Source organism: Capra hircus, chromosome 7 (genome assembly GCF_001704415.2).
Source record: "Capra hircus breed San Clemente chromosome 7, ASM170441v1, whole genome shotgun sequence".
Taxonomy (NCBI): domain Eukaryota; kingdom Metazoa; phylum Chordata; class Mammalia; order Artiodactyla; family Bovidae; genus Capra; species Capra hircus.
Genome location: NC_030814.1, coordinates 104,383,721 through 104,408,398, shown reverse-complemented (window position 1 = coordinate 104,408,398; position 24,678 = coordinate 104,383,721). Strand labels below are relative to the sequence as shown.

General features: G+C 53.3%; 1 protein-coding gene across 2 annotated transcripts in view; it reads right to left on the bottom strand.

Moving 5' to 3' along the window:
• UPF1 (UPF1, RNA helicase and ATPase) overlaps positions 1–22,935 on the bottom strand; it is a 33,325-nt gene extending 10,390 nt beyond the window's left edge. The window contains exons 1-15 of one of the 2 annotated variants that reach the window (XM_018051458.1): positions 22,445–22,935; positions 10,826–10,968; positions 9,141–9,230; positions 6,673–6,840; positions 6,075–6,255; positions 4,785–4,946; positions 4,043–4,160; positions 3,794–3,892; positions 3,216–3,324; positions 2,899–3,058; positions 2,679–2,797; positions 2,095–2,259; positions 1,887–2,001; positions 946–1,089; positions 367–580 (exon numbers count right to left, since the gene is read on the bottom strand). In XM_018051458.1, the coding sequence (XP_017906947.1) occupies positions 367–580; positions 946–1,089; positions 1,887–2,001; positions 2,095–2,259; positions 2,679–2,797; positions 2,899–3,058; positions 3,216–3,324; positions 3,794–3,892; positions 4,043–4,160; positions 4,785–4,946; positions 6,075–6,255; positions 6,673–6,840; positions 9,141–9,230; positions 10,826–10,968; positions 22,445–22,666 (2,209 nt within the window). In that variant the 5' untranslated portion in view covers positions 22,667–22,935. The remainder of the gene's footprint in view (positions 1–366; positions 581–945; positions 1,090–1,886; positions 2,002–2,094; positions 2,260–2,678; positions 2,798–2,898; positions 3,059–3,215; positions 3,325–3,793; positions 3,893–4,042; positions 4,161–4,784; positions 4,947–6,074; positions 6,256–6,672; positions 6,841–9,140; positions 9,231–10,825; positions 10,969–22,444) is intronic. The other variant, XM_018051459.1, reaches the window with a different exon arrangement.

Sequence of the window (24,678 nt, the reverse complement as noted above, 5' to 3'; positions counted from 1 at the left end):
ATCAGCACAGCCTGAAGGCGCCCAGCACCCCAGGGCCACCGCGGAAGAAGTCTGCTCTTGGGCGTGCACAGGCCTCGAGAAGCACAGACAGAGGAAGGAGGGGGGCAGGCGCTTGTCTCTGCTACCTCCTCTTCTGTGTGTGATGCACCAATGGACGGAATCCTCACGGCTGACTCTGCGAATCTTACCAAGATGCGGACCCCCCACCCCGGCCCATGCCGCAAGAATGGCCTGCACTCTAGAGCACGCATTGCCCCACTGCGCCTCTCGGAGGGGCCCCTACACACGCAGTCACCACGTAAGGCCACTTGAGAAGGAAGCGAGACCAGGCACTGTCCCCAGACACCGGCACCGGGCCAAGCTTACCTGCGGTAACGCCGTTCTGGAGAGAGCCCTCGTAGAAGATGTTGGATGGGAAGGCGCTGAGCGCGGGGTGCATCCGGTACTGGACCTGGAGGCGGATGGGGCGGATGCCCAGCACCACCAGGCGCTCAAAGAGCGACTGCGACAGCCCGGCCTTGGCGGCCTTCTTGCACATCACCACAGGGCCCAGCTGGCAGTGGTCACCCACGAGGATCAGCTGCGACAAGAGGCCCACATCACAGCTCAAACATGGATGGCCCACATATCTGCTCAGGGACTAAGAGGACTGGGGTCCATACAACCACCCATCGACGCTAACTCAAGTCCAAGACACTGACCTGGAGTGGGAAAGCTGCCCACCATACACGTGGAACATGCTCTGAACCTTCACGAAGGCACTCTGTGCCACGCCCACCCTTGGCAGACCCCTCAAAGGCCTGCTGTGCACCCCTCTGTGCTCTGCCAGGGCAGGAACACAGAGCCTAGGACACTAACGCAAACCTCCACACTAAGTGCCGCACAGAACGAGAGGGACGCACTCAAAGCGCCAAGTCAGGCCGTGGCGGACGCGCTGGGGCCCACCTGCTTGGCTCCAAGGACCACAGGCACCATGCACTCTGGCTCGGTGGCCTGCGTGCTTTCGTCGATCAAAATGGAGCGGAACTGCATCTTGGCGAGCCTCGGGTCTCCTGCGCCCACACACGTGCAGCAGATGACATCTGCGTTCTGGGGAAGAGAGTGCGCCAGGTCTCAGGGCACCTGCAGGTCCAGGCTCCCAGAGCCCAAAGGGCAGGCAGGACGGGACGCAGACGCCGCTCTGGTCCACACCCTTCCTGACAGCATCTACAGTCCAGGCTGTGGTGACCCTAAGCGCTTGCGAATCACGCCTAAAAAGGGCGTGGTGCCTCGAGACAGCCTCTGAGGGGCAGTGCTGAGCCAGGGGAACGGTGGTCTCAGTCGGTTGTCACCTAGAGCGGGAGATGGTGCTCTGAACCTGCCCGAGGCTCCAGGCACAGACCAGGCTTCCAGAGTCCAGCAACAGGGAGGCTGGCAGGGAATGCAATCTACCTCAAACACTTGTGCATTTCAGACAATAAGATGTCTCTGTGTGACCTCAGAGGAAGCACACGGAGGACAGCATCAGAGTTCTCTCCTCAAATGGAAAAGAACCCACTAACGGCACTTCACATGGACTTAATGTATCCAAACAGGTCCTTTGGCCCAAGTGAACAAGTGAAACTGAAAGCGCTGCTCAGCCATGTCCCACTCTTTCCAATCCCACGGACTGTGGCCCGCCAGGCTCCTCTGTCCACGGGATTTCTCAGCCAAGAATACTGGAGTGGGTTGCCATTCTTTTCTCCAGGGGAATCTTCCCAACCCAGCGAACAAACCCAGGTCTCCTGCACTGCCAACAGATTCTTTACCGTCTGAGCCGCCAGGGAAGCCCAAGTGAACAAGAGAAGAAGACAAAAGCCCAAAGGCCCAGACCTGTTCCTGGGCAGCAGGGCAGGTGAGGAGCTCACCATGAGCAGCTCCCTCTCGGCAGTGCGCTTCAGGGCTCTGTAACGCTTCTCGTCCGCCGATGACAGCTCCCCGGTCTCATCCTTCAGCTGCTGCAGCTTCTGGAGCTCTGGCATGCTGCGAACACGGCGTGTGAGCGGGAGGCAGGTGCCGCCAGGGCCTGCCCCGGGGAGACGCGTCTCACTGTAAGGCCAGGGACCCGACACCCACCTGTCCATGTTCCTGATCTGGTTGTGCAGGGCCAAGAAGGACACCGGGGAGTCTATGGCCTCGCGGCTCTTGGCGCAGAGCCGCACGACTTTCAGCCCGGTCTGGTGGATCTTCTCAGTCAGCTGATCCACGGCTATGTTGCTTGGAGCACAGACCAGCACGGGCCTTCAGTAAAACGTGAGCAAATGTCAGCGCTCGCCCAGAGAAGAGCCCAGAGCGAGACCACTGTTTGGATCACAGGTGGTAGGGGAGCCGACTCAAGCCCTAAGACTAAAGCCAGGAGTGACATGGTGCTGAAGGAGCAACAAGGTAGATGGTCTGGAACTTCCTGATCTTCACACTGTGCATGCCACTCCCCACTAACTCCTGATTCCGGCGTCACCACCTCCTGACCGCACTGTTAAGACTTTCCAAGCTCTGAGGTGCACACAGGCACAACACAACCGAGGATGAACCTACCCTGTGCAAGCTTACTTGTTAAAAACAGCCACAGAGGCCAGATCTACTACCAACGGCGTAGGAATCAGCACGCCAGGCACCCTGGGCCCCTCCATTTCCCCACCCTGGGCTGTACAGAGCCCTACCCGTTGCCTTGCCGAGCCAGGTGGTAGACGATGGTGGCTGAGGTCACGGTCTTTCCTGTGCCCGGTGGGCCCTGGATCAGACTCAGCGGTCTCTGCAGCACAGTCTTCACGGCGTAAACCTTCGGATACAAGTGGCCGTTAGGGGTGCAGACGAGGCGGAGGGCTGCTCGGCACGCACCCTGAGGCCTGGGGCCCTCCTGCCCCTGGGGCGGGTGAGAACCTGAGAGTGGTTGAGGTCAGGGAGCCCCTGTGCCGTGAAGCGCTTGGGCAGCTGGCACTTGATGATCACATCCTCCACCTCGTGGCCAAGCAGTTTATGGTAGATGTAGCCCGACACGGAGGTCTCGTCCACGGCAAAGGTTTTCAGTGCGCTCTGCATTCTGAAGGGGAAGCTCTGGGTCAGCAGCGGGCACATGGAGCTGCCAGGCAGCCTGGCTCCCCACAACACGGAGCAGTGGGGAGGCTGCAGGCACGCTGAGGGCCAGGGCCTGCCAAGCAGATGCAGGCAAGCGGGGGCGGGGAAGGGGGCGGACATACCTGTCAAATGAGGTTGACTTCCACACGAAATCCACCTGGAAGTTATGAGTCACCTCCACAGGGGCACCCACACTGCTCCGAAGCTCAATGGCAATCTCATCACCATAATCTACACCGCCGAGTTAAGTCTCACCCTTGTCAAAGCCTTAGGAGGAGCCCTCACTCACGGAGGAGACAGCCCCTCCTCCGCACCAGACACAGGAAACACAGCGAGGGACCCGTGTTCTCAATGGCAGGTTCCGGCCACTGCAGCCAGGGGCGTCTTCCCCACGAGCCTAGGGTGGCACCCAGCATGGAACAGCCAAGCCCAGGGCCCAGGTTCCACAGAGCCCTCGGGCACACAGTTCAGAGCACCCTGGTTTCTACCTAAGCAGCTCTGTATCAGCTAGGACAACTGAAGAGCCTGACGGCTGGAGACAAACCAGAGTCAACGGGGCTGCACACAGCCTTCCCTGCATCCGAGGCCCCAAGACTGCTCTCCACGGTGACCCACACAGGTCTCCTGTACTCAGGGGACAAGCCCGTCGGAGACTGGGGCAGAGGGTGCCTGTGCCGGCCCTTCTTAACACAAAGGATACTATCAGGGACCTTGATGACGTGGCCGATCCCTTTCCAGAGGGGCGCCAGGTCCCCTTTGTACCGCAGGCATATCTCATCCCCTTGCATGAGCCGCATGTCTTACAGAGAGAAGACAACAGGAAAACCGGCGTTTTCACACGCGTCACAGACACCACCACCAACAGTTCAAATTCAGGGACACTTTACAAGGGTGAAACTAGGAATTTTATGCTACTTAGAGTCACAAATATTTTAAAACTTAAAATCACCTCTTAACCAAATTATGACTAAATCCTCATTACCAGAGTCAGTCTTGGGCAAAGTGAAGTAGGCGATTCTCTTCTTGTTAAGGCCCAGGTCCCACCTGACCGTGATGTTATCTTGAGTCTGAGCACATAAAAAATAAGAGCCCTGTTAGCCTGCAACACAGACACGGGCCTGGGCTCCTCGTGTCTGTTTTCCATAGGCAGGCGCCCCACGGCAAGCAGCACCCGACAGCCTGAAACACCAACAAGCGCACATCCGGGAGAGAAGGTGTGAGGACCCTGAACCTGCAGAGGACGACCGGAAGACCCCCCACACGACGTCTGTTCTTGGAGACAGCGGCTCTGTGGGCGGCGGAGGCAGAGAAGGAAGCTGACAGCTGAGGACATGGCCCGTGAGCCTCGGGGCTTCCGATTCCCGTGCAGTTTCCGAGGAACGGGCACAGGAGGGTCCTCAGGGTACCGCGGGCTCCTGGGGTCTGCCTCTCCCCGCTGCAGCAAAGGCTACAAACCCAACTGGAAGGAATGTTTGTTGGATTTTAAATCAGACAGCACCTATATATGGATGTTTGGCCATGAGTGGCGGGGCACCTGCCCACAGGCCTGTCCTTAATCCACGGCTCCGTCTCTCAGGGGCTGCACCGTGGCCCAAGTCAGCATCTGAGTCTGCAGAGAAACCCACCCTCTGCAGACCTGAGGAGAGAGGCTTTGTTAAAACGAACAAGCCCTCGTGCACACACCACATCACCTGCGACTCTTTCAGCTTCTTGTCGTAGTCAGCCTCCAGCTTGACCAGAGGCCCGAATATGTTCTGGTACTGGTAGGCGTCCTCGTAGCGCAAGAGGACGTGCTGCGGCTCCTCATCCACTCCGGGCTTCTCCAGGTCCTCCAAGGTGGCAGAAGGGTTCTCCTAGAGACAAGAGCCGGCACCACGCTCTTCCCCATTCTCACCTCCACTTAAAACGCACTGTACGCAAGTGCACACCCGCCATCACTGCTCAGGACGAGCAGGGCTCCCAGTGGCCCAGCCCTCTCATCAGGAAGCCCACGCGGCACACAGAGGGGGAGGCCCCAGGATCACAGCCTGACACACATCCCACCCGGTGGCCACGTTCCTCCACCAACACCTCGCCCCTGACACGGGAGAGGTTACTCTTCCCAGTTGCCAGGAAGAGCACTGGATTCCCTGAGTGTGTAAACAGAAAGGAAGGCCCGCCTCCCCATTTCCCCCTGAACCCACTATGCTGCAAAAGGAGAAGCACGCTCTCAGCAGTAAGTGGGCTGTTTAGATATAAACAAGGACGGTGAGATAACCACAGCAGCCTGAAAATCGAGGTGGGAAGGTTCCTTGCTAGCCAATGCTTCAAACATACTTTGCCCTGCAGCTGAAGAGAAGATAAATTCACATTTTTAAAATTATACGGGTGCCTAATTAACACTTCTAGCCTAATTAATTAAAGCAGCAATTAGGAATTCTCGGCCGCTCACTAGTTAAGATGCTGAGCTTCCATTACAGGGGCTGCAGGTTCAATCCCTGGTCAGGGAACCAAGACCCCACATCCCGCACCAAAAATAAAATGTGTACCTGTGTCTGTGTGTGTGTGTGTGTCTGTGTGTGTGCGAGCAGCCAGAACCAGAGGAGGGCTTCCTTGGAGGAATGGCCTATGGGCAGGGCAGGAATCTTGCAAGCCCCCAGCCTGGCGTCGCCCTGGCTCCAACATGTCACACGTCTCAAGCCCAACCACGTTCCACACAGTATACCGCAGTCCTGGCTGGCTGCTCAGGCCCGGCTCCTCCTGGCATGTCCAGCCGCAGTCACTGACAGCCAGCTCCCATCCTCCTCCTTCCCACCAGCCACCCCTGCCCTCAACAAGAAGAGAAAAATTCCACTGGCCAGAGCTTTCCTTTCCCAGAGGCCTGGCGGGAGGCATCGCTGGCACCCTCCTTCCTGTTTCTGAGGACCCCAGTCCTGGTCCCAGCCCCCTCCCCCACCACCACCTGCCACGGAGCCGGACGGGCTTTGCCGGCAGGCCCTCACCTTCCAGAGCTCCTCCAGCTTGTTGATCTGCTGGGCAGTGATCTGCCGCGCCCGCAGCTGCTCCTGCTCAGAAGGGATCTTGACCAGCCAGGACAGGAAGCACCGGTCCTGGATCAGGGGCTGCCACTGGGAGCTGTCCCAGTTGATGTCCTTGAGGCTGCTCTGACTGGCACAGGGCTGCCTGCAGAAACCCCGAGGGCGGGGAGAGCCCAGGTGAGGATGACCTCTGCTCCCCGTCCCAGGCTCATTACCTCGCACCTCAGAGTGGTACTCCCTACATTTTACTGTATGATCACAGTGCCTTTAAATTGTTAGCAATAAACGCATCTCCCCATGCACTTGAGCTCTGAACTCTTAAAACTCAGAACAGACTTTGCTGTTACAGAACTTTACGATTTAACCAGAAGACACCCCAAAAGGGTCATGACATTCCTAGCTCTGTAACAAGCCCCAACCCTCCAAACCTCCTCAGACCTTGCCAGTTGGCAGAAACCATTTAAAGCTATTTTAAAGCTCCAGAGAGTTGGAGCTGTGGAGAGACTGAGTCTTCGCCTGAAAGGCACCCCCCTCAATGAGGAAAGTGGGGCCCTGCCCTCACCTGCACAGCAGCACCACAACCGAGTCAGCCTTGGCAGGGATGAAGCCGAGGAGGAAGACGTTGCGGCAGCCGCAGTTGTAACACTCCAGAACCGTCTCCCCTAGGGGCCCATCCTTGTGCAGGGTCACCTCTTTGCATTTTGCCCTCACAAGGTGATTTACAATGTGGCTGAAACCAGGAAATGATCAATAGTTAACACCCAAAGTTTGGCTTTTCACCACTTCCAATTTTCGAGCTCCGTTAAAAGTTCCGGTACCGTTCACGGTCCATTAGCAGGAGCGGTCACACCTCATCCATCTGGCATCCAGAGGGACCGGGCCTGCCCCCGAACTGGCTCCCCACTGAGCGCAAAATCGATCCAACTTGAACCATTTCTAAGGAAAACTTTCCTAACATGCTTCACACAGTTCCCTCTTCCCCCACTCCTGCTTTCTTAAATCCAGCTTATTGGGCCTGACTGAATCTAACGCGGGTGCCAAGGCTGCTGTCTTGGAGAGGAAGGCTCGCCCCTTCACTGCTCCTATTCACTCAACGTAGTTTCTCTGCTGCTTCTTTCAAAGTCACTTCTCCTGGCCCCCGCGCCTGCTTCCAGGAGCAACACCCCTTCTCATTTGCTGCAGGCCAGGAAACCTGATAACCAAATGTACTAGAAACCTGAAGACAGCAAAAAAATAAGGAGTAGGGGGAGGTCAAGGCTACTCTCCGGAAGCACAGGGCCAGCTCTGAACTGTCTGGAAGCCCCGCTGTCTCAGCTCTTTCCTTGCTGCGCGTGGCCACTCTTGACGTCTTTCTCATTTCCGGGACACGGCTCACCTAAACCGGGGCCTGAGTCCCTGGTTTAGCCGCTGGACTCGCCCTCCCCGACGCGAGCCTCACTCAGGGCCCCAGGCAGTGCCTGCCCCTGCCTCAGGCTCTCCCAGCCTCCCCAGCGACCCCCAGCCTTGCTGTGGGTGTGTCACATGCTGAGCGCGCCTGCTGGGCCTCCAGCCTTCACTGCTGCTCCCCTCGCGTCCCCTTGGGAAACCCCTCCTGTGCAAGCTTTGGCTCAGAGGCCAACATCCTAATCCTCTCTGGCCACACAAAGACTGTCAGATTACCCAGCTAATCATCACTGCTCTCTGTACCTCCAAAGCCCCTCCTCCCCTCCTGGAGCAGCCCCCCCTGGGTATTCTACGGGAATCAGCGATTTCCTCTTGTCTTTTCTAGGCCCACCACGCTCCATCACATTGGAAGCTTCCTGAAGGCGGGTGGCTGCCCCATCACCTTCACAACTTGACCTTGCACAGAACACACAGTGCTGGCCGATGAAGTCTGTTTTCTCTTAGAGGTTCTCTGCTCACTTCCCTGACCCTGGCTCTGCTGACCTGAAAATGGGGCTGCCAACTAAGGCAAGTTTTATTTAATCGCTCTTCCTGCAGGAGGGGAACTAACGCAAACGCAGTAACACTTTCATTACCCAGAACATGTGGAAAGTGGGGTGCCAGTCTCTTCCGGGCACCCTAAAGATGCTTCTCCTTTCATATCCCTAAAAAATCCTCAGCTCCCTTTCTCGCCTCACTCAGAAGCCCGTAATTTGCATTACTAACTCCACGGTGACATGAGATCTGACCACTCTGCGTCCTACACGAGATCGTGAGCCCGGGTCCAGCTGCCGAGGACATAGGAAGGGTAGGGGCTCTGCAGAATAAAGCCGCCTACAGAATTTCGTCACTTTACTTCTAAAAACGGGAATCTCAGAGGAAGATGCTGCTTCTGTCCCACGGAGACTCTGCTCTGCTTCTCTGTGGCAATGGCCTGAGTCCTCACCTCACGGCAGCCTGAGAGAAGCCAACAGGACCAGACCCGTGCCAGTGGTGGGGGCTGAGGAATCTCACCACTCGAGCTTAGATAAACGGACTCTCCCCTGGAATCTGAGTACCCACATCATGCTGGTCTCACCCAAACCCAAAAAAGGGACCTAGTCACAGCTGCTGCTGATCAACAGCAGGAAGGGAAGCCCAGAGTCGACGATCAAGTGAACTTAATTTAATCTGATGATTCAGGATCTGGCCCATATTAGCCTCAGGACTGCTCCAATGAGCTAAGGCCAGAGGGAGCCTTCTCAGGAAGCAGCTCCCATGGATGCCCATGACTGTCTTGGGAACATCCTCCCCAGGCATCCAGTAATGAAGATGAACGGGCATGCCAGGAGCTCATCTTGCAGAAAAATATAAATAAAAACTGGGAATGAGAATTAAACCAACCCTCCTTGCATAATAAAAAGAACCGCAGAGAATAAATCAAGGGTAAATACATTAAGGCATTCACACACCACCATCTGTTTCAAGTTAAACCAGTCACAGAGGAGGGGGAAAAACCAGGTTTGTTAGCGTGATTTTATATTGTGCTTCGCCTCAACATTTCCATAATTTACACACAAATCTGAGCACAGCACTGATTAAAGACACATGCGCGGTTTGATTATCTACCTGCCAGAAGTATTTCCACGTCCATTACAGAACCACTTCTTGCTGGTGTTACAGTAAACCACGCAAGCAGGATCATGTATTCCACAGTAACTAAAAAAGTCAAAACATCAACAGTTAAAGTTGGAAGATTGCTCTCTGGTTTTAATTTGGCAGGATGTAAAATTCTTTCCTCTTACAACATTTTTAAGTTTTTCATTAAACACATACTCAAACCCAACGATCCCACTAACAAAATCCAATCAATTAACTGCAGAGGCTTCCTGACCCTGTGAACACAGGGAAGGGGTCGGGGTGCTGTGGAGACTCCTCAGATGGCAGCACAGACCCTCGCAGGCAGGGTCGGGGGTGTGGGGCACAAGAGCGGTGCAAGGTGCCAGGTGAGCCCAGCAACGTAGGCCTAGCACCCCCAAGGTGACGGAGCCATTTCCCTCACTCTCAAGTTTCAGGAACGGTGACTTGTGAGCAGGGAAGTCAACATCCTGGCTCTGGGCGCACAGAAGGTAAGCTGAGGCCACGCTGCATTCAGAGCCTCACATGCTCCGGCAGAGGGCGCCATGCTCCCGTGAACACTCAGCTCAGCCCAGCAGTGGAGGGTCCCGCATGGAGCACCTCAGGAGAGCCCCCGGACTCCCTTTTCTGAAAATCAACACACCAAAAACAAAAGCACTGGCTCTGGCTCCGCACAGAGTAAAGTTCTGTATGTGCATGAAGCCAAGACTTCATCTCAAACCAGAACGTGCTCTGGCCAAGAACCTTCCCCGCGGCACCTCATGCCAGGACAGCTCTCCCTCCTCCTCCACTCCACGCGGACGGCAGGAGTGCGAGGGGGTGTGCAGACTTTAACCACTTCACAGGCCTGTTGAGAACAGGAACACTAGTACAGATGTAAAAATGTACTGTGAATGAGAGGGAGCACAGAACCAACAAAGTCAGACAGCCTGCCCATCAGGCAGGGAAGGAGCAGCCCTCTGTGCCGCCATGGGTGCTGATCGTGGAGGGCCGCGCGCCTGAGGGTGGGCAGGGCCGAGAGGCCCAGTGCCCTAACTGGCGGAGTGCCCCAGGCAAGATCATTTCACCTCTACTGGTCTCAATTTCCTTGTGTGCGTATAACAAAAAAGCAAGAGTAAGTCCAAACACAAGGGATGGGTCCTCCTCTAGATCAGAAATCCAAATTTGGTCAACACGCAGGTCTTTTATTATTATTTTTTGCTGCCCAAGAGCCTGTGGGATCTTAGTTCCCCGACCAGGGATGGAACCCACGCCCCCTGCCCTGGCAGCATGCACTGCCATGGAAGTCCCCAAAGCAGCTATTTTAAAGAAGCCTACAGGAACCTTGCTGTGAGCGAAATCTCGGATGCTCTTACCCTCTGGACCCAGATGCTCACCCCATGTGCTGAGTTCTTTCGGATGAGTGAGGGGGCAGGTTCCGGGGAACAACCTTAAGGCCTGAAGAAGGCAGAGAAGGGGACTCTTTCTCCCTCCAGCTGGGAGAATCAGGGATGACAGAGGGTGCTGATCCCACTCTCCTGCCCAGGATGAGGGATTTATGTGTGTACAAGGGCTGGAGCAACCTTATTTCCAAGCACAGTGTTTCCAAGTGTCACAGTCCGTGTGTCTTAGACGGGCCTCTGTGAAGTCAGACCTTGCATGTGGAAGGCGAGTCCCCCCCATGCTGAAGCGCTCACCTGCAGGCGTGTACAGGGAGATCCTTTGTGTAATAGGTATCTTCTTCATCTTCTTCAAAGTTCAACTCGGCCAACAACTGGCTGGTCTTGGCCACGCTGTCGTCCACGGCCCCGTTCTGCAGGATGCCCTCAGGGCCACCAACCTATGGCAGAAGGGCAGCATCACCATGAAAGGCGGCAGCTTCTGGGCCTCAGCCCAGGCACCTGGCGTCTCTCCACGTGAGCAGTCATGGCAACCTTCCCGTGAAGCACTGGCCTGCTCTCCACTGTGAGGCAGTCCAGCTTCTTCCGATGTGACTTTTCATACTCTCCTCCCTATCAAATCTGCCTGGCCAGAAACAGGGCACGCGCAGCAGAGGCCACCCGCCCTGCCACGTGCATACCCCAGCCAAACCCCATCTAACCACAAAGCCACACCCACCAGGATGCGGAGGGCCACAAGGAGCAAGAGGACAGCTCACAAACCAGGCATGGTCCCCCCGAGGACAGATGCGCAACGCCAGACCAGAGGGCCTGGAACCCCACCACGGTGAAGGGGCCGACCCCCCAATCCTCTGCCTAAGCACCAGAAGCAAAGGCTGAGACTCCTGCAGGCGTAGGAATGTGGTTCTCTTGCTAGTCCACAAATTTTCTTCGCTGTCAGTTCCCCTCTCTGGAAGGCAGCCCTTAAGCAGGAATTAGAAGCTGAATGTTAAGACAGTCTCCTAGTTTCAGGATACAATCGTACTAAATATACTACCTTTTGCATGTTGTAACAGCAAAAACATACGAACAGGCAACTTTAAGTGACCAAGCGGTGAACTTCACAGGCACTTCTGCTGAGCTCACACATCCATTCGTCGGCACACAGAGCTCATCCGAGGGGAAGAGACGCTCCTATTAGCTGCCCTCCAGGAACTGCCCCCTCAGACGGCAGCCAACAGCCCCCGTCACCCCCAGGGGCCACAGCCCACACGAAGCTGGGTCAAACAGAGGGAGCAGCCTGTGACGAAGGACAGGGAGGGACAGGAGCCCCGGGTTTCTCTGAGCTGAGAGATGGGTCAGACACTGGCCTGGTGCCCTGGCAGAACCCCTGCCACACACAGCTGGCAGACTGAAACCATAACCCACATCCACACCGCGGAGGGTCAGCCAGGCCAGCCCCTGTCCACTGCTCCAGTCACCCATCTGAGCAGAACAACACGTCTCCTGAGAAGGGCACCCAAGAAATTTCAAAGACGCATTCGGGTTGTCAAGAAAGCCAAGAACCCGCTACAGGAATCCCTGTCTCCGTAATGGTCTCACCCAGATCAGAACCCCATTTCAGTTTAATATACTGCCACCACTTTAATATACTTTCATTTTCAGAACGTCCAGGTTACTGTATGCTTTGTTTGGGGGAAATTTTTTTAAACAAAAAATCAGTATCAACTTTTGGGTTTTAGTGTCACGAAAATAATATTATTAACATCATCACAAGCACCTCTCTGTGAATCCCTGATCTCCTTTTAAAAAAATTTAAGTGGTTCTGTGGCATTAAGCATATCCACATGGCTGTTCAAACACTGCCACCACCCACCTCCAGACCTTCCTCATCTTCTCAGACTGAAGCTCTGCCCGTCTTCCCGCCCTCAGGCCCTGGCGACCTCCATTCCACCTTGTTTCCGTGGATTTTCCTACTGCCACAGGGACTTCAGGTCAGTGGAGTCATGCCCTTCTGTGACTGCCTTATTTCACTCAGCACAAGGGGTTAAAGGCTCATCTATGTCATAACTGTGTCTGAATTTCCTTACTTTTAAAGGCTGAATAATATTCCATTGTACGGACGCAACATTTTGCTTATCCATTCATCTGAAAGTGGGCAGGTTGGGTTGCTCTCACCTTTTGGCTGTTGTGAATGATTTACTATGAAGTCCAAGTCTTTCTTCGAGTCCCTGATTTCAATTCTTTGGGGAATATACCCAGAAATGGAGTTGCTGGATCATACAGCTATTCTCTGTTTAACTTTCTGAGGAAGTTACTACTGTTTTCCACAGCAGCTACACCATTTCACTTTTCCACCCACCAGAAGTGCACAAGGGTCCTAATTTTTCCACATTGCTGCCAACACTTGTGGTTTCTGTTTGTTCTCGACAGTGGCCACCCTACTGGGTGTGAGGCAGTAACTCACCGTGGTTTCGATTTGCCTTTCGTGGATTGTAACGATGCTAAGGATCTTTCGCTAGGCTTGTTGGCCATTTGCATATCTTCTGTGAGGAAAAGTCTATTCAAGTGCTTTGCCCGTTTTTTCACCAGGTTGCTGAATTCCTTGTGGTGCTTTGTTTGTCCAAAGCCACCTCTCCTCCCGGCAGCACTCCCCCTGCCACGCACAGTGGCGGCACTGGGGTGAGGCTGCTGACAGAGACCAATGCGTCCCTCAGGATGACCGCCGCAGCACACACATGCTGGTTTCCTCAGTGTGTGGCCAGATTACGGTACCTGGATTTCACTTAATGGCAGTGGAACAGCCACATATATCATGCTACAGGAGACAGAAGGATGTGGGCCACAATCTCAAGCTCAGAAAAGTACTTACATTTTTAAATGGTTGAGTTAAGTACCTAATAGTAGGTATTTGCTTCTTGTCCCACAAAGTCTAGAACATTTAGTACCTAGCCCTTCAAGAAAATGTTTGCCAATATTTCACCAAAGACATACAGATGGCTAATAGGTGCATGACAAGATGCTCAATGTCACTAATTATTAGAGAAATGCAAACCAAATGAGGTATCACCTCATATCAGTCAGAACAGCCACGACTAAAAAGGCTACAAATAATAAACGCTGGGAAGGTGTGGAGAAAAAGGAACCTTCCTGCACTGTTGGTAGGAATGTGAACTGGTACAGCCACAATGGAGGGTCTTCAAAACACTGAAAACAGTGTTATCACATGACCCAGCAACCCCACTGCTGGGCACACATCCCGAGGAAGCTCTAACTTGAAAAGATGCGTGCCCCCTGATGCTCAGAGCAGCACTACTCACAACAGCCACGACACGGGAGCAGCCTGAACGTCCACCGACAGACGAGTGGGTGAGCTGCGGCGCGTACACACGACGGAGCACCACTCGGCCATTAAGAAGGACCAAACAGTGCCTCCTGCAGCAACGTGGATGGACGGGAGAGCATCGTACCGAGTGAAGTCAGACAGAGAAAAACAAGTATCATATGGTATCACTTATATGTTGGAATATTAAAAACAAGCAAATAAATAATGAAACAAATGAACTTATTTACAAAACAGAAAGACTCACAGACACAGAAAACAAACTTGCGGTTTCCAAGGGGGCTGAGCGGGAAGGTGTTAACTAGGGTTCTGAGACTGGCACATACACACGGCTGTGTATGAAACAGGTAAACAAGAGAGGCCTATAACATCAGGAGCTCCAGTCAGTGTCTTGTAATGACCCAGAACAGAACAGAGTCTGAAAAAGAGCACGCATATGTATGTGTGTAACTGAATCACTTTGCTGTACACCTGAAACTAACACAGGACTTCAACTATACTTCAATTTTAAAAATGGTTAAAGGAAAGAAAACTGAAAATCTCACCAACTCCTAGAGGAGCAGCTCCTAAAACGTGTCATCAGGCTGCATAAACATTTTTGTTCAAGGAAACATCAGTGATGTGGATCTTTACTTTCCTGAAATGCCAAAATTAGTATGTAGAGTGATACAGAATCCTGCGTGCCACCAGGGGCCCTCATTCTACCCATCCTGCCTCATCAGGCCTCAGACCCCACACTTCTCCCCTCAGAGGGAGGAGGGAACCAGCATCGGCAATGTGTGAGGCTCTTGGAAGCGGCGATCCTTTCCCTGCATCACTGTGATGAACCCTTCCGGCTTCACAAGGAGCAGGAACTCTCAGTCTGCTCTAGGAACTCTCCTGAGAGACAATGCAATACAGACAAGACAAAGTCAGATGGACTCTCCCTCAGCCTCTAAGGCAAGGAGACCAGAGAGGAGTCCAGACTCCCCAGCAGGCTCTCAGCTGTGTGGCTGGGAGTGTGGGTGTGACCCTTCTTACAAGGACTTTTGCACACGTACACGTGCATGTCCAACCCCTGCCCGGCCCGACTCCTGCCCTGCTGTGACCTGACCACAACACAGACTTCCATAGCTGGGTTGTTAGTTTCTCCCTCTACTTTCTGGAAAGTTTTAAGATAAACATTAACTTCAAAAATACATTTGACCTTAGAAACTATAATTAACTGAATTAAAGCACTAAAGAGTGCCTGGCACAGAGAAGGCACACAGCCCAAGCCAGGCAACATAACAGAAGGGAGGCGAAGGTCCTTGTCTGGCACAGGACTGACTGAAGTTATCAACCCCTCAACTACAGCCAGGAGCCCTGGGTCCTGCTGGGCTCAAGAGGGGAAAGGCCTCCCCAAGCCTTCCCCTGGGCTCTCTGAGCACACCCCCAGGCACCAGGTCACTGGGTCTAGAAAGCCAAAGAAACAGTTTCCTCCCCACGTCTGCTCTGGACACTATGAACAAGGCCTTGCACGGATTTTCTGCCGAGAGAGTTTCTTATGACCCACTGCAGAATTCTGTGCACATCAGAGAAGCAGGAAGAAAAGTCACTTCATTCTCACGGAGGAAACGCACATTAATTAAAAATTACCACTAAATGTATTGGTAAGAACTTTTAGACCACACATTACCCAAACCCTGTAAGCGTCAACCACTCACCATAAAATGGGCCTTCCTCTTGGTCCCTGAATGGGCCCGCTCCCCAGGCCTTGGCACTCACTACCCCCTTGGCTTCGGCACAGACAGCTCCTGGTCCTTCAGTCTCCATCCACAGCACACCTCCAAGGGAGGTCACCCCTGACCCCATCTGAGGGGTGCCAGTGGGGCCAGCTCTGCCTGTTCTGCTTCTTGCTATGACCCCAGCACCTAGAACTAAGCCCACACCCCAGTATGCTCTCACAGGCAGGCTCAATGAATACATCTTCTCATCCAAAATATAAACGTTGTGATGAAAAATGATTCATCATTTACTCTTTTCTTCCACAGTCTAACTAAAAAAGAATGAATGGGAAACTGCCTTTCCTGAGGTGGCCTGAGGCAGAGAGGAGCTACTGGGTCTCTGAGCCCTCAGGAACAGCCTAACAGAAGATCCCTCTCCCTCAACTTTCGAAAAAGTTTCAAAACTACAGAGAATGAATGACCCACTCATCCCCCATTTGGATCTACCAGCCACTCACATTTTACCAGGCTTGCTCTGCACAAGCACGCACACACACAAATACTTTTACTTTCCTGATCCACTTCAGAGTCACAGGCCCCAGGACAAGAGCTTTCTCCACATAGCCACAATATGAGCATCACACTCAGGAATAATGCTAATATAACACTGCTATCCAACACACATACACACACGTCCCCAGTGCCCTAATCACATCTTCTATAGTTTTCTAAATTCAAGATCCAGTTAACGATTAAACATTGTGATATAATCTCTTAGCCTTCTTTAATCTGTTTTAATCACAAGAAACTATTGCGATTTGACCATTTTTGACCTGCAATGAAGGGGACTGCTCATGGCCCCACCCAGCAGAGCAGCCCCTAAGCTTTGAGTTAAAGGGGCGCCACCTGCCTCCCCTTTTCTTGTTCTCATCAAGAGCTGAGCCCACCCCTGCAGTTCATTCCAAAGCTCATGAGTACCCTCAACCTGTCTGGGGTGGCTGAGGCTTACCTCGACCCTGACTACTCAGTTCTGGGGTCAGCCACTTTTCAGAGGAGCTCACAGACTGAAACGGGATCCACCCACACCTGCAGGGAGAAGCCAGACTGTGAGGAGAGGTTCGGTCCAGGAGGCAGGACCCCTCACAGGACAGTGACCTGGACAGGATCCTGGCTCGGGGCATGAAAAGGGGAGAGAGAAGCTGCCCGGGAGAGCAGGGCTGGAGACACGACAGGCAGTCACGTTAATGCCAGACCTCGCAGGGGTCTGGGCCAGGTAAACAACGTGACTGTGGAGAAAGGAAGTCCCATGTATTAGACGATCCCGGAAAGACTACCATTGGTGCTATTCATCTGATAACAGCAGTGAGGCTACGAAGATGCCCTTTCTCTGTTTTTAGGAATGCATTCTAAATATTGTAGGTCTAAACGGCCGACTATCACTAACTCATATGGCTCAACCTCAGAAGAGCGAAATAAGTTGGATTTGCTTTAAAACACGTCAGAGAAGGAAAAGAAAAAGGAAAATCTTTACAATCAGCAAACCAAGAAGAAAGAAGGGCAGGGTTTGCTTTCTTTACTTATACACGGGAGAATCCATAACATACATTTTTATATAATACAGGTGGACAAAGTGCTGCCTGGAAACTGTCAGCTCTGCAGAGCCATGCACTTGAGCGGAGTGATGGAAGACAAGCACAGCCAAACGCCTTCCACCCGGGGACAAGGAGTGGCGCGCCAGGCTCATGTCACCCCCAGCCGGTGAGCTACGAGAGGAGCTGGAGTGGACGGGAAGGTGCCATCCTCAGTCGTGACAAAGGTCCCCAAAGCTCCACAGGCTGCCTAAGCCAACTGGAGGTCTAGAGGCCATCCCAGCCCAGCCCACAGGGGTCCCGAGAAGCCGGGTTTGGCTGTCCAGCTCGCAAGCTGCTACTGGACCAGCACACGTTTAAAAAGGCACAAGAGGATCTGATGCCAGCCGTGGGACCCCAAGAGGAGGAAGGGCCACCTGGTACATGAGCATTCTCTGTCACACACACAGAAGGCTACACACCTGACCCCAGCACTCTCTACCTGAATCCCCCTTCTAGCTCCAGCCACACTCTGCCAGACCTCCCGCCGTCTAAGGGCCCGCTCTCCACACTCTGCCAGACCTCCCCACCATCTAAGGGCCCCGCTCTCAAGTGAGCTCACAGCACCCCTCAGCAGCAACACAAGGCTCCCAGATCGAGCTGGGCCCCTCGGTGTAGACACTGGCCCTTGCCTGCACTCGCTAGCCCTCCATGCCAAGCCCTGCGTTCCCTGCCAAGTGGGCGCACCTTCCTGAAGGACTCGAGGCTTTCACTTTCACCACTCGTAAAGGCTTTCACTTTGCCGGGCAGACCACCCCCTCCTCTGCACCCTCACTGTCCCCACGGCCAACTGCAGACTGGGCAGCACCTGCCATTTCTGATACAGCAGCTGCAGTTGACAAAGGACTCACTCTGCCCCCCAGCAGGAATCACCACCCACAGCGCTCCTGGAGCACAGCAGGACGCGGAAAGGGACGTACTGAGGGGCAGCCATCGAGAATCAGGCCAAGGAGGGGAGCCTGGGAGCCTGCGTGGAGGGAACCGAAGAACAGACCCACGGGGCGTGCGGGCTCGTCACTGAGCGGGTGGCCAAGCCTCCGCACCCCGGTGCAGAACCCACACAGGCCACACACGTCCCCGACGGGCCGGCTGAAGTGGCCAAGTGTGGGCTCACCCGATTCCCTACCTCAGGGCTTTAACAAGAGACCACCAAGATCAGCAGGAGCAAAACAGAAGAGGAAAGAACGGCGGCATGAAGGAGAAGAGAAGACAGTGAGTGGCTGTCTGATGGCTGCACAGCTAAAAAAAAAACAAAAGCCACGAATCAAACACTTAAAAACAAGAGGACTCCATGGTGTATGATCATACCTCAGTCAAGCTGTTTGAAAGATATCTCCTTTTTGGTTGTGGGACCTACATTGATAGAGAATTCTGCCACTGTGTTAGTGTTCAAACTTCCCCCTCAATCATGCTAAATCTGGGTAAAGAAATTAATTGGGTAAACAGAGTTAGAAGCTATTTCAGCTATTCAGCACTAAGCCACATAAGTCCTCTCTTTTCGTTTTCAAACCCCAGAAATCCAATAAAAGACAAGTGCTATAGAATACTTGCCAGAGCGCCTGTGAAGTTCGCAGCATCTTATCTCCAATTTTCTCAAAGCGTACTATGTCACAGTTGTACTAACTGAGTCTTCACACAACCAAAAAAGGTCCACACAAATTTTAAACTCACCATTTTCAGGAACCCTGGGACTGTAAGGAACTCACTCCTCATCATAAGCTAAGGGCCAGGAATGAGAGGACGATCTGTTTACCTAGATAGTCAAGGATGTGTCAGGACAACCTTCCTGGACTTCTGAAGGCAGCCAGCGTTTGAAGACAAGGTAGCAGCTCTTTACAGCTTTTAAAGTCGACACACACTGATGTCTGTAGATACCCATGAATCCATCACCCCCAGCCGCGTCCTGCCTTTGTCAGCCCCTCCCTGCTCCCCTCCCCTCCCCGCAACCGCTGTCCTACCTTCAATCTCGTAGGTTACCTGGCACTTTCTAGAGTTTCATGAGAAGGATCACAGAGTACACACTCTTTTTTAAGTGCATCTTTCACTCAATGTAATCATTCTGAGACGCATCCACGCTGCTGGGTGCATCCGTGGTTCACTCCTTTTTGCTTGGTAGTGTTCCCAGCTCAACATTTCCATCATCCTAACTCAATGTTTGGAGGAAACACGACAGCAGCACCAAGGGGAACTATTACAGCTAAGCAGGCCAGAAGGCCTGTGAACTCACCGTTCCCTGCCCCTGGAGACGTTGGGAGACAGGCCCCAAAAAGGGTCGAACACTCAAAAGAAAACTGTTGCCTTATCTTAAGGACATCTGACAGGGCTGTGACAAATATCAGTTCATTTCATAAATAAGAAAACAAGTGTTATCTGAACCAACTCAGTTCACCTCAGCGTGCCATTCTCCCTGCCGCCCCAAGACACACATGCGTTACCTAAACCTTCAGGCAAAACCAAAGCTGGCAGTCAAGACTGATATTAAAGGTGCTATCAGTGATATAGAAAGCTACACATCAGAAAACAGTCTGGTAGCCCCTGAAAAGGTAACAGGCAGCTGTTACCAGACCACCCAGAATTTCCACTGAAGGCTTACACCCACACAGAAATTTGTACACAGATGTTCATAGCAGCATTTCCCATAGTAGATAAGCCAAAGGTCCACCAACAGACAAGTAGATAAACAAAATGTCTGTCCATGCTGTGGAACATCATTCAGTCATAAAAAGGAATGCAGCAGACACATGCTACAACGTGGATGAACCTTGAAAACATACTCAGTGAAAGAGCAAATGACCACAGGCACAGTCTGACCACATACAGTCCATTTACACAAAAGGTCCAAAGTAGGTAAACAGAGATCAGTGGTTGCCTGGGGTTAGAGAAGGGAGGACTGGTAGACTGAGGGGCACTGGGTTTCTCTCCATGGTGATGAAAATGTCCTAAAATCGACTGTGGGCAAGGCTGCACAACCCTATACCAAAGCCACTGAGGGGCACACTCGGAATGGCTGGGTGTATTGTATATGAATTCTATCCCAATTAAGCTATGGAACAAAAGTAGTTGCCCGGCACTTGACAATTCACAGCCACTCATCCAAAAAGATAAAATCAAAAGGCACCCAGAATAGAAGCCCCACCGTACATTCGGTTATACAGCAAGTCTTGAGGACAAATAAGGGAAAACCTCCCAAATGTCGTAGGCAGCCAATGCCACCAACACAGGAGATAATCAACTTTTCACTCCCCTTCCCCAAACACAAATCCAAAGTTAGGCTACAAGTGGGTGGGTCACCAGAGTTACTTAAAAGTGAAAAAGGACAAACCCCTTCAATGTCATAACAAGTGAGCTCAGCTGTCATGTTTCCCTCTGGTGGAGTGTTTCAATGCTCTTATTCAGTACAGTTCGGTGTTCAGGTGCAGTAAAAGAAATCAATTACTGTAAAGCAATTATCCTTCAATTAAAAAATAAGTAAATTTATTTAAAAAAAAAGAAATCAATTACTTCCACAGAAGGAGAAAGACACGCCCCACAATTAATCAAAAACAGAACCCAAGGGACAAAACTAGAACTCAGAGCTGACCCAAGTTTGCTGTTTTACAGTCCACAGTTTAAAAAGGATTTGCAATAAAACAATAACCTTCCACAAAACAGCCCTGAACTGCCACAGATCATGGCACACTGCTCAGCCAAGAGATCTTTAGCCTCCGTCTGCTGGACACACTGGACACGAATTACAGACAGCACTATCTGGTCTATTCATTCAAACACGAGTCCAGATTTCAGCTATGTTTAAAAGTAACAAAAATACAGCTGTTGCTCCCATGTTACCGCTGTGGAAACAGCATCCACAGAGCATGAAACTACTCTGATAACAGGTGTTATCATGAGCTTACAGCAGCTCACTTATTTCCCAAGCACACTCTCCCTTCCCCCATGATATATCAACAAAACAGGAAAAACACAGATATGTGCACACCTGTTCTCCCTGATGCCCCACCCATTAAGCTTCTATTTTTAAGGAATCTGGGGTTAGAATGAGTCAAATGTTTTCTGCTTCTATTAGGGGCTAAAAGAAAGTCCAAGTGGGTGGTCTACCCACGGGAGTGACTCAATCAACTAGAATCCAAGCCCCCAGGAGACAGTTTCAGCTCACGCTGGCTGAGGCTGGATTGGCTCCCCCACTCTGGCAGTGGGTCCTCATGCGAAGGGACACCTGCGACAAGGTGAAGCCTATAGCTCCTCTGTGGCTGAGAATTCAGGAAAATAAATGAGGGAGGTGCCAGGCACAGGAATGGAATCTGAGACCCACAGGATGATGGCTACAATCCTGGGGAGCCTAGCCCAAGACCATAGCCAGCGCCCTCTCCCATCCCGGGTCAGGGACCCAGATCCAGGAAGTGTATGCCGGATACACTCTCATAACACAAACCCAAATTTAAAATAACCAAGCAGCCTTTGCTGAAAGTTCACATCATCAAGAACAAAAGTTCCTGACGTGGCAGAGCCACATATATAAAACCCACTACCACTCACCCACTGGAGGAACAAACTCAAAACCAACTTTTCCAAGGCAGGGCTGCGGAGTTACGTAACAGGTCGGTTTCAGCAACAGGCAATGCAAGAAGAAAAAACAAAACGCAAACTGCCTCCTCAACAATCTTAAAAGTCTGCGAGCTTAGGGTCCTCTACTGAATGCAGAAATTCCGTTTCTGCTGGAGGAGCCTCAGCCCTCCTCTCGCCAGCGTCCGTGGGCCCAGCGAAATATAAACCTACTGCACGGTGGGCATGAATGAGGGCAGGGCTGCCCAGACTGCGACCACAGGTAAGGGGGTGGGGCAGCGGTCGGATGGGACTGACCGGGAAATTGGCGCAGATCAGGAGCTGGCTTGAGCGGGGCACTGACCCAGCTGAAGGAGAACTCGGGGACAAGTCACCACTGCCCAGGCTAGAGACGGACCTAGGGCCGGTCACTTCGGACAGGCCCGGAAGGGGACTTGGGACCGATCAGCTAACACTCAGTCTGGAACTAGATTCTGAGATCACTCGAGAGAGACCAGAGAACTTGAAGTAGGTTTACCCGGGTCGGGCTGGAGAGCAGAAACTGGAGGCAGGTTACTCCGGACCTGTACTGAGCGGGAGATACCCGGCCGGGTCACTCTGGACCAGGCGGGACTGCAGGAGCCGAGCAGATCAGCCCCGGCGCGGCCGGAGGGGAAACCCGACCAGGTCCCCCGCCGCCGAGGCCCGGCCCCGGCTTCCGGCGCCGCCATGTGCCGCTCACCTGCGCGTCGAGCTGTCCGGCCGCCGCGCCCGGGCCGGCTCCGACCGGGGCCCCCGCGCCGCCACCTCCGGGGCCGCCGGGGGGCGTCTGCGTCTGGCTGGGGAGGGTGAAGTCGGTAAACTCGAACTCGGAGCCCTGGGTGTCGGCGCCGAGCAGCTCGGCCTCCTCGGTGTCCAGGAAGGTGAGCGTCTGCGAGCTGGGCCCGTACGCCTCCACGCTCATTGTGCCGCCGCGTAGGGCCCTCAGGCCGGCTCCGCGCCGCACTCGAGCCCGCCGCCGCGCTGAGGCCTAGGCCGCAGGCCTCGGGTCGCCGCCGCCGCCGCCGCGTCCGCGCCCCTGGACCGGCTCAAAACGCCCGCCGCGGAGCGAGCCGGGTTGAGAGTCACGCGCGCCTAGCCGCTGAGCCCCTCAGCTCCGCCGCTTCCTTCGGGGCCGCCCGCCCTCGCAGCCCCCGGCAGGAACCGCCGCCACCGCCGTCGTCGCCGTCGTGCGCGTGCGTGAGGCCGGCGCCGGCGCAGGTGCGCGTGCGCGAGCCCGACGACGGCGCAGGCGCGCGCGCTCCGCGAGGACGCCTTCAACCGCGCCCGTACTGCCGGAGCCGAGCGGGCAGACGCGGCGCGCAGCGCGCACGCGCGGGGGCGGGGCTTCCAACCGCCGCCCGGGCGACCACGCGAGTTCATGGGTTCGCCTCTGCCGCTGCCTGTGGCACTCGGGCAGCGGGACGTGTGGCCGTGGTCGTCTGTGCCCCTAGAAGCGGCGACAGTGCCATGAGGTAATTGAGCGCCAGCTGGATGCCTTACCGAGGTGGAACACCCAGCTGGGGAGGCTTGGCGAGGAAAGTGTGGTGCGTCCGCTTCACTCGGAGAAACTCCCTGGGCTAGTTTCGCCAAATCTTCAAGATGAGGGCGCATGGCACATAGTAGCTGCTCAGCGTGCACTGGTTGAATAAGTGAGTCGGGACAGTCCTTACCACAGAGCCTAGCACGCAGAAAAGGCGGTTGCTGCTGCTCTGGACAATGGTATTATTCAGAGGCATGAAATAACAGCGATTGGGAGCATCGCTCTGGGTTGAAACCCGAACCTGGCCACCTACTGGCTGTGTGACTTTAATTATACAAGCGATTTTACCTCTCGGAGCCTAGCGTTTCCTCAGCTGGGAAAAGGAAATAATAGCCATTAAGATGGGTTGAGGGGAACTTTCCTGGTGGTCCAGTGGTTAAGAATCTGCCTGCCAATACAGCAGACACTGTTTGATCCCTGATCTGGGGTGAGCCCACATGCTGTGGGGCAACTAAGCCGCTTGGACCACAACTACTGAAGCCCAAACCCCCTACAGGCAGTGCTCTGAAACAAAAGAAGCCGCTGCACTGAGAAGCACGTGTACCACAGCCAGAGAGTAGCCCTGCTAAATCGTGTGAGGAGCATCCAAGACCCAACACAGCCAAAAATAAATAAAAAGCTGGAATGAGGAATAAACGAGCTACTCTTCACTCCCAGGTATTTACAGAGAAAAGTTCCATGTGGACAGGGGCGGACTGTTCCTCACATGGTCTTCTCCCTGGGAAGAATAACTGCCCACACAGGAAAGGTGCACAGTAAAAGCTTAATTACTAGTTTCTGAGCCTTAATCTCCTAACTCCTAGCCCCAGCTTCCTTTTCTGTAAAGTGTCTTGGAGAACCCCCCACTTCCCAAGATTCTGGGACTAAATACTTGAAGTCAGTTCACAGGGCTCCTGGTTTGCATGGCTGTCCCTAAAGTTCCAGATGCTGAATGGTTCCTCATTTTCCAGTATTCCTGTCATGACATGATAAAAGGTTCCTTTCTCCTTCTTCACATCTTTTTTGGCTTCCTGTGCATGAAAACGTGGGAATATAAAAAATGAATAATTAGGTCCCCCTCCCCTCTACAGGAAGACACAGTTTAAGGGAGAATCCTAGCAAGCTAACAGATGCTTTCAATAAAATGCAAAGCCCTCTTTGGAAAGTATCCAGTCGAATTGGTAGAATCATTTAAGATCAATCTGGTAAAACTCAGCAGTTTCAGTGCATGCCCTGCCCTGCCCTTGACCTAGTAATTCCACTTCTAAGGATCTCCTCTTTTTTCCTACATAGACTCACATTTGCAAAACGACATTGTGGCTGATACTCTAAAACATATCAGTTTAACACAGAAGAAGTTAGTAATGGAAGAATTGAAAAGAGACATGACATACAGAAAGCAAATAGCAAAATGG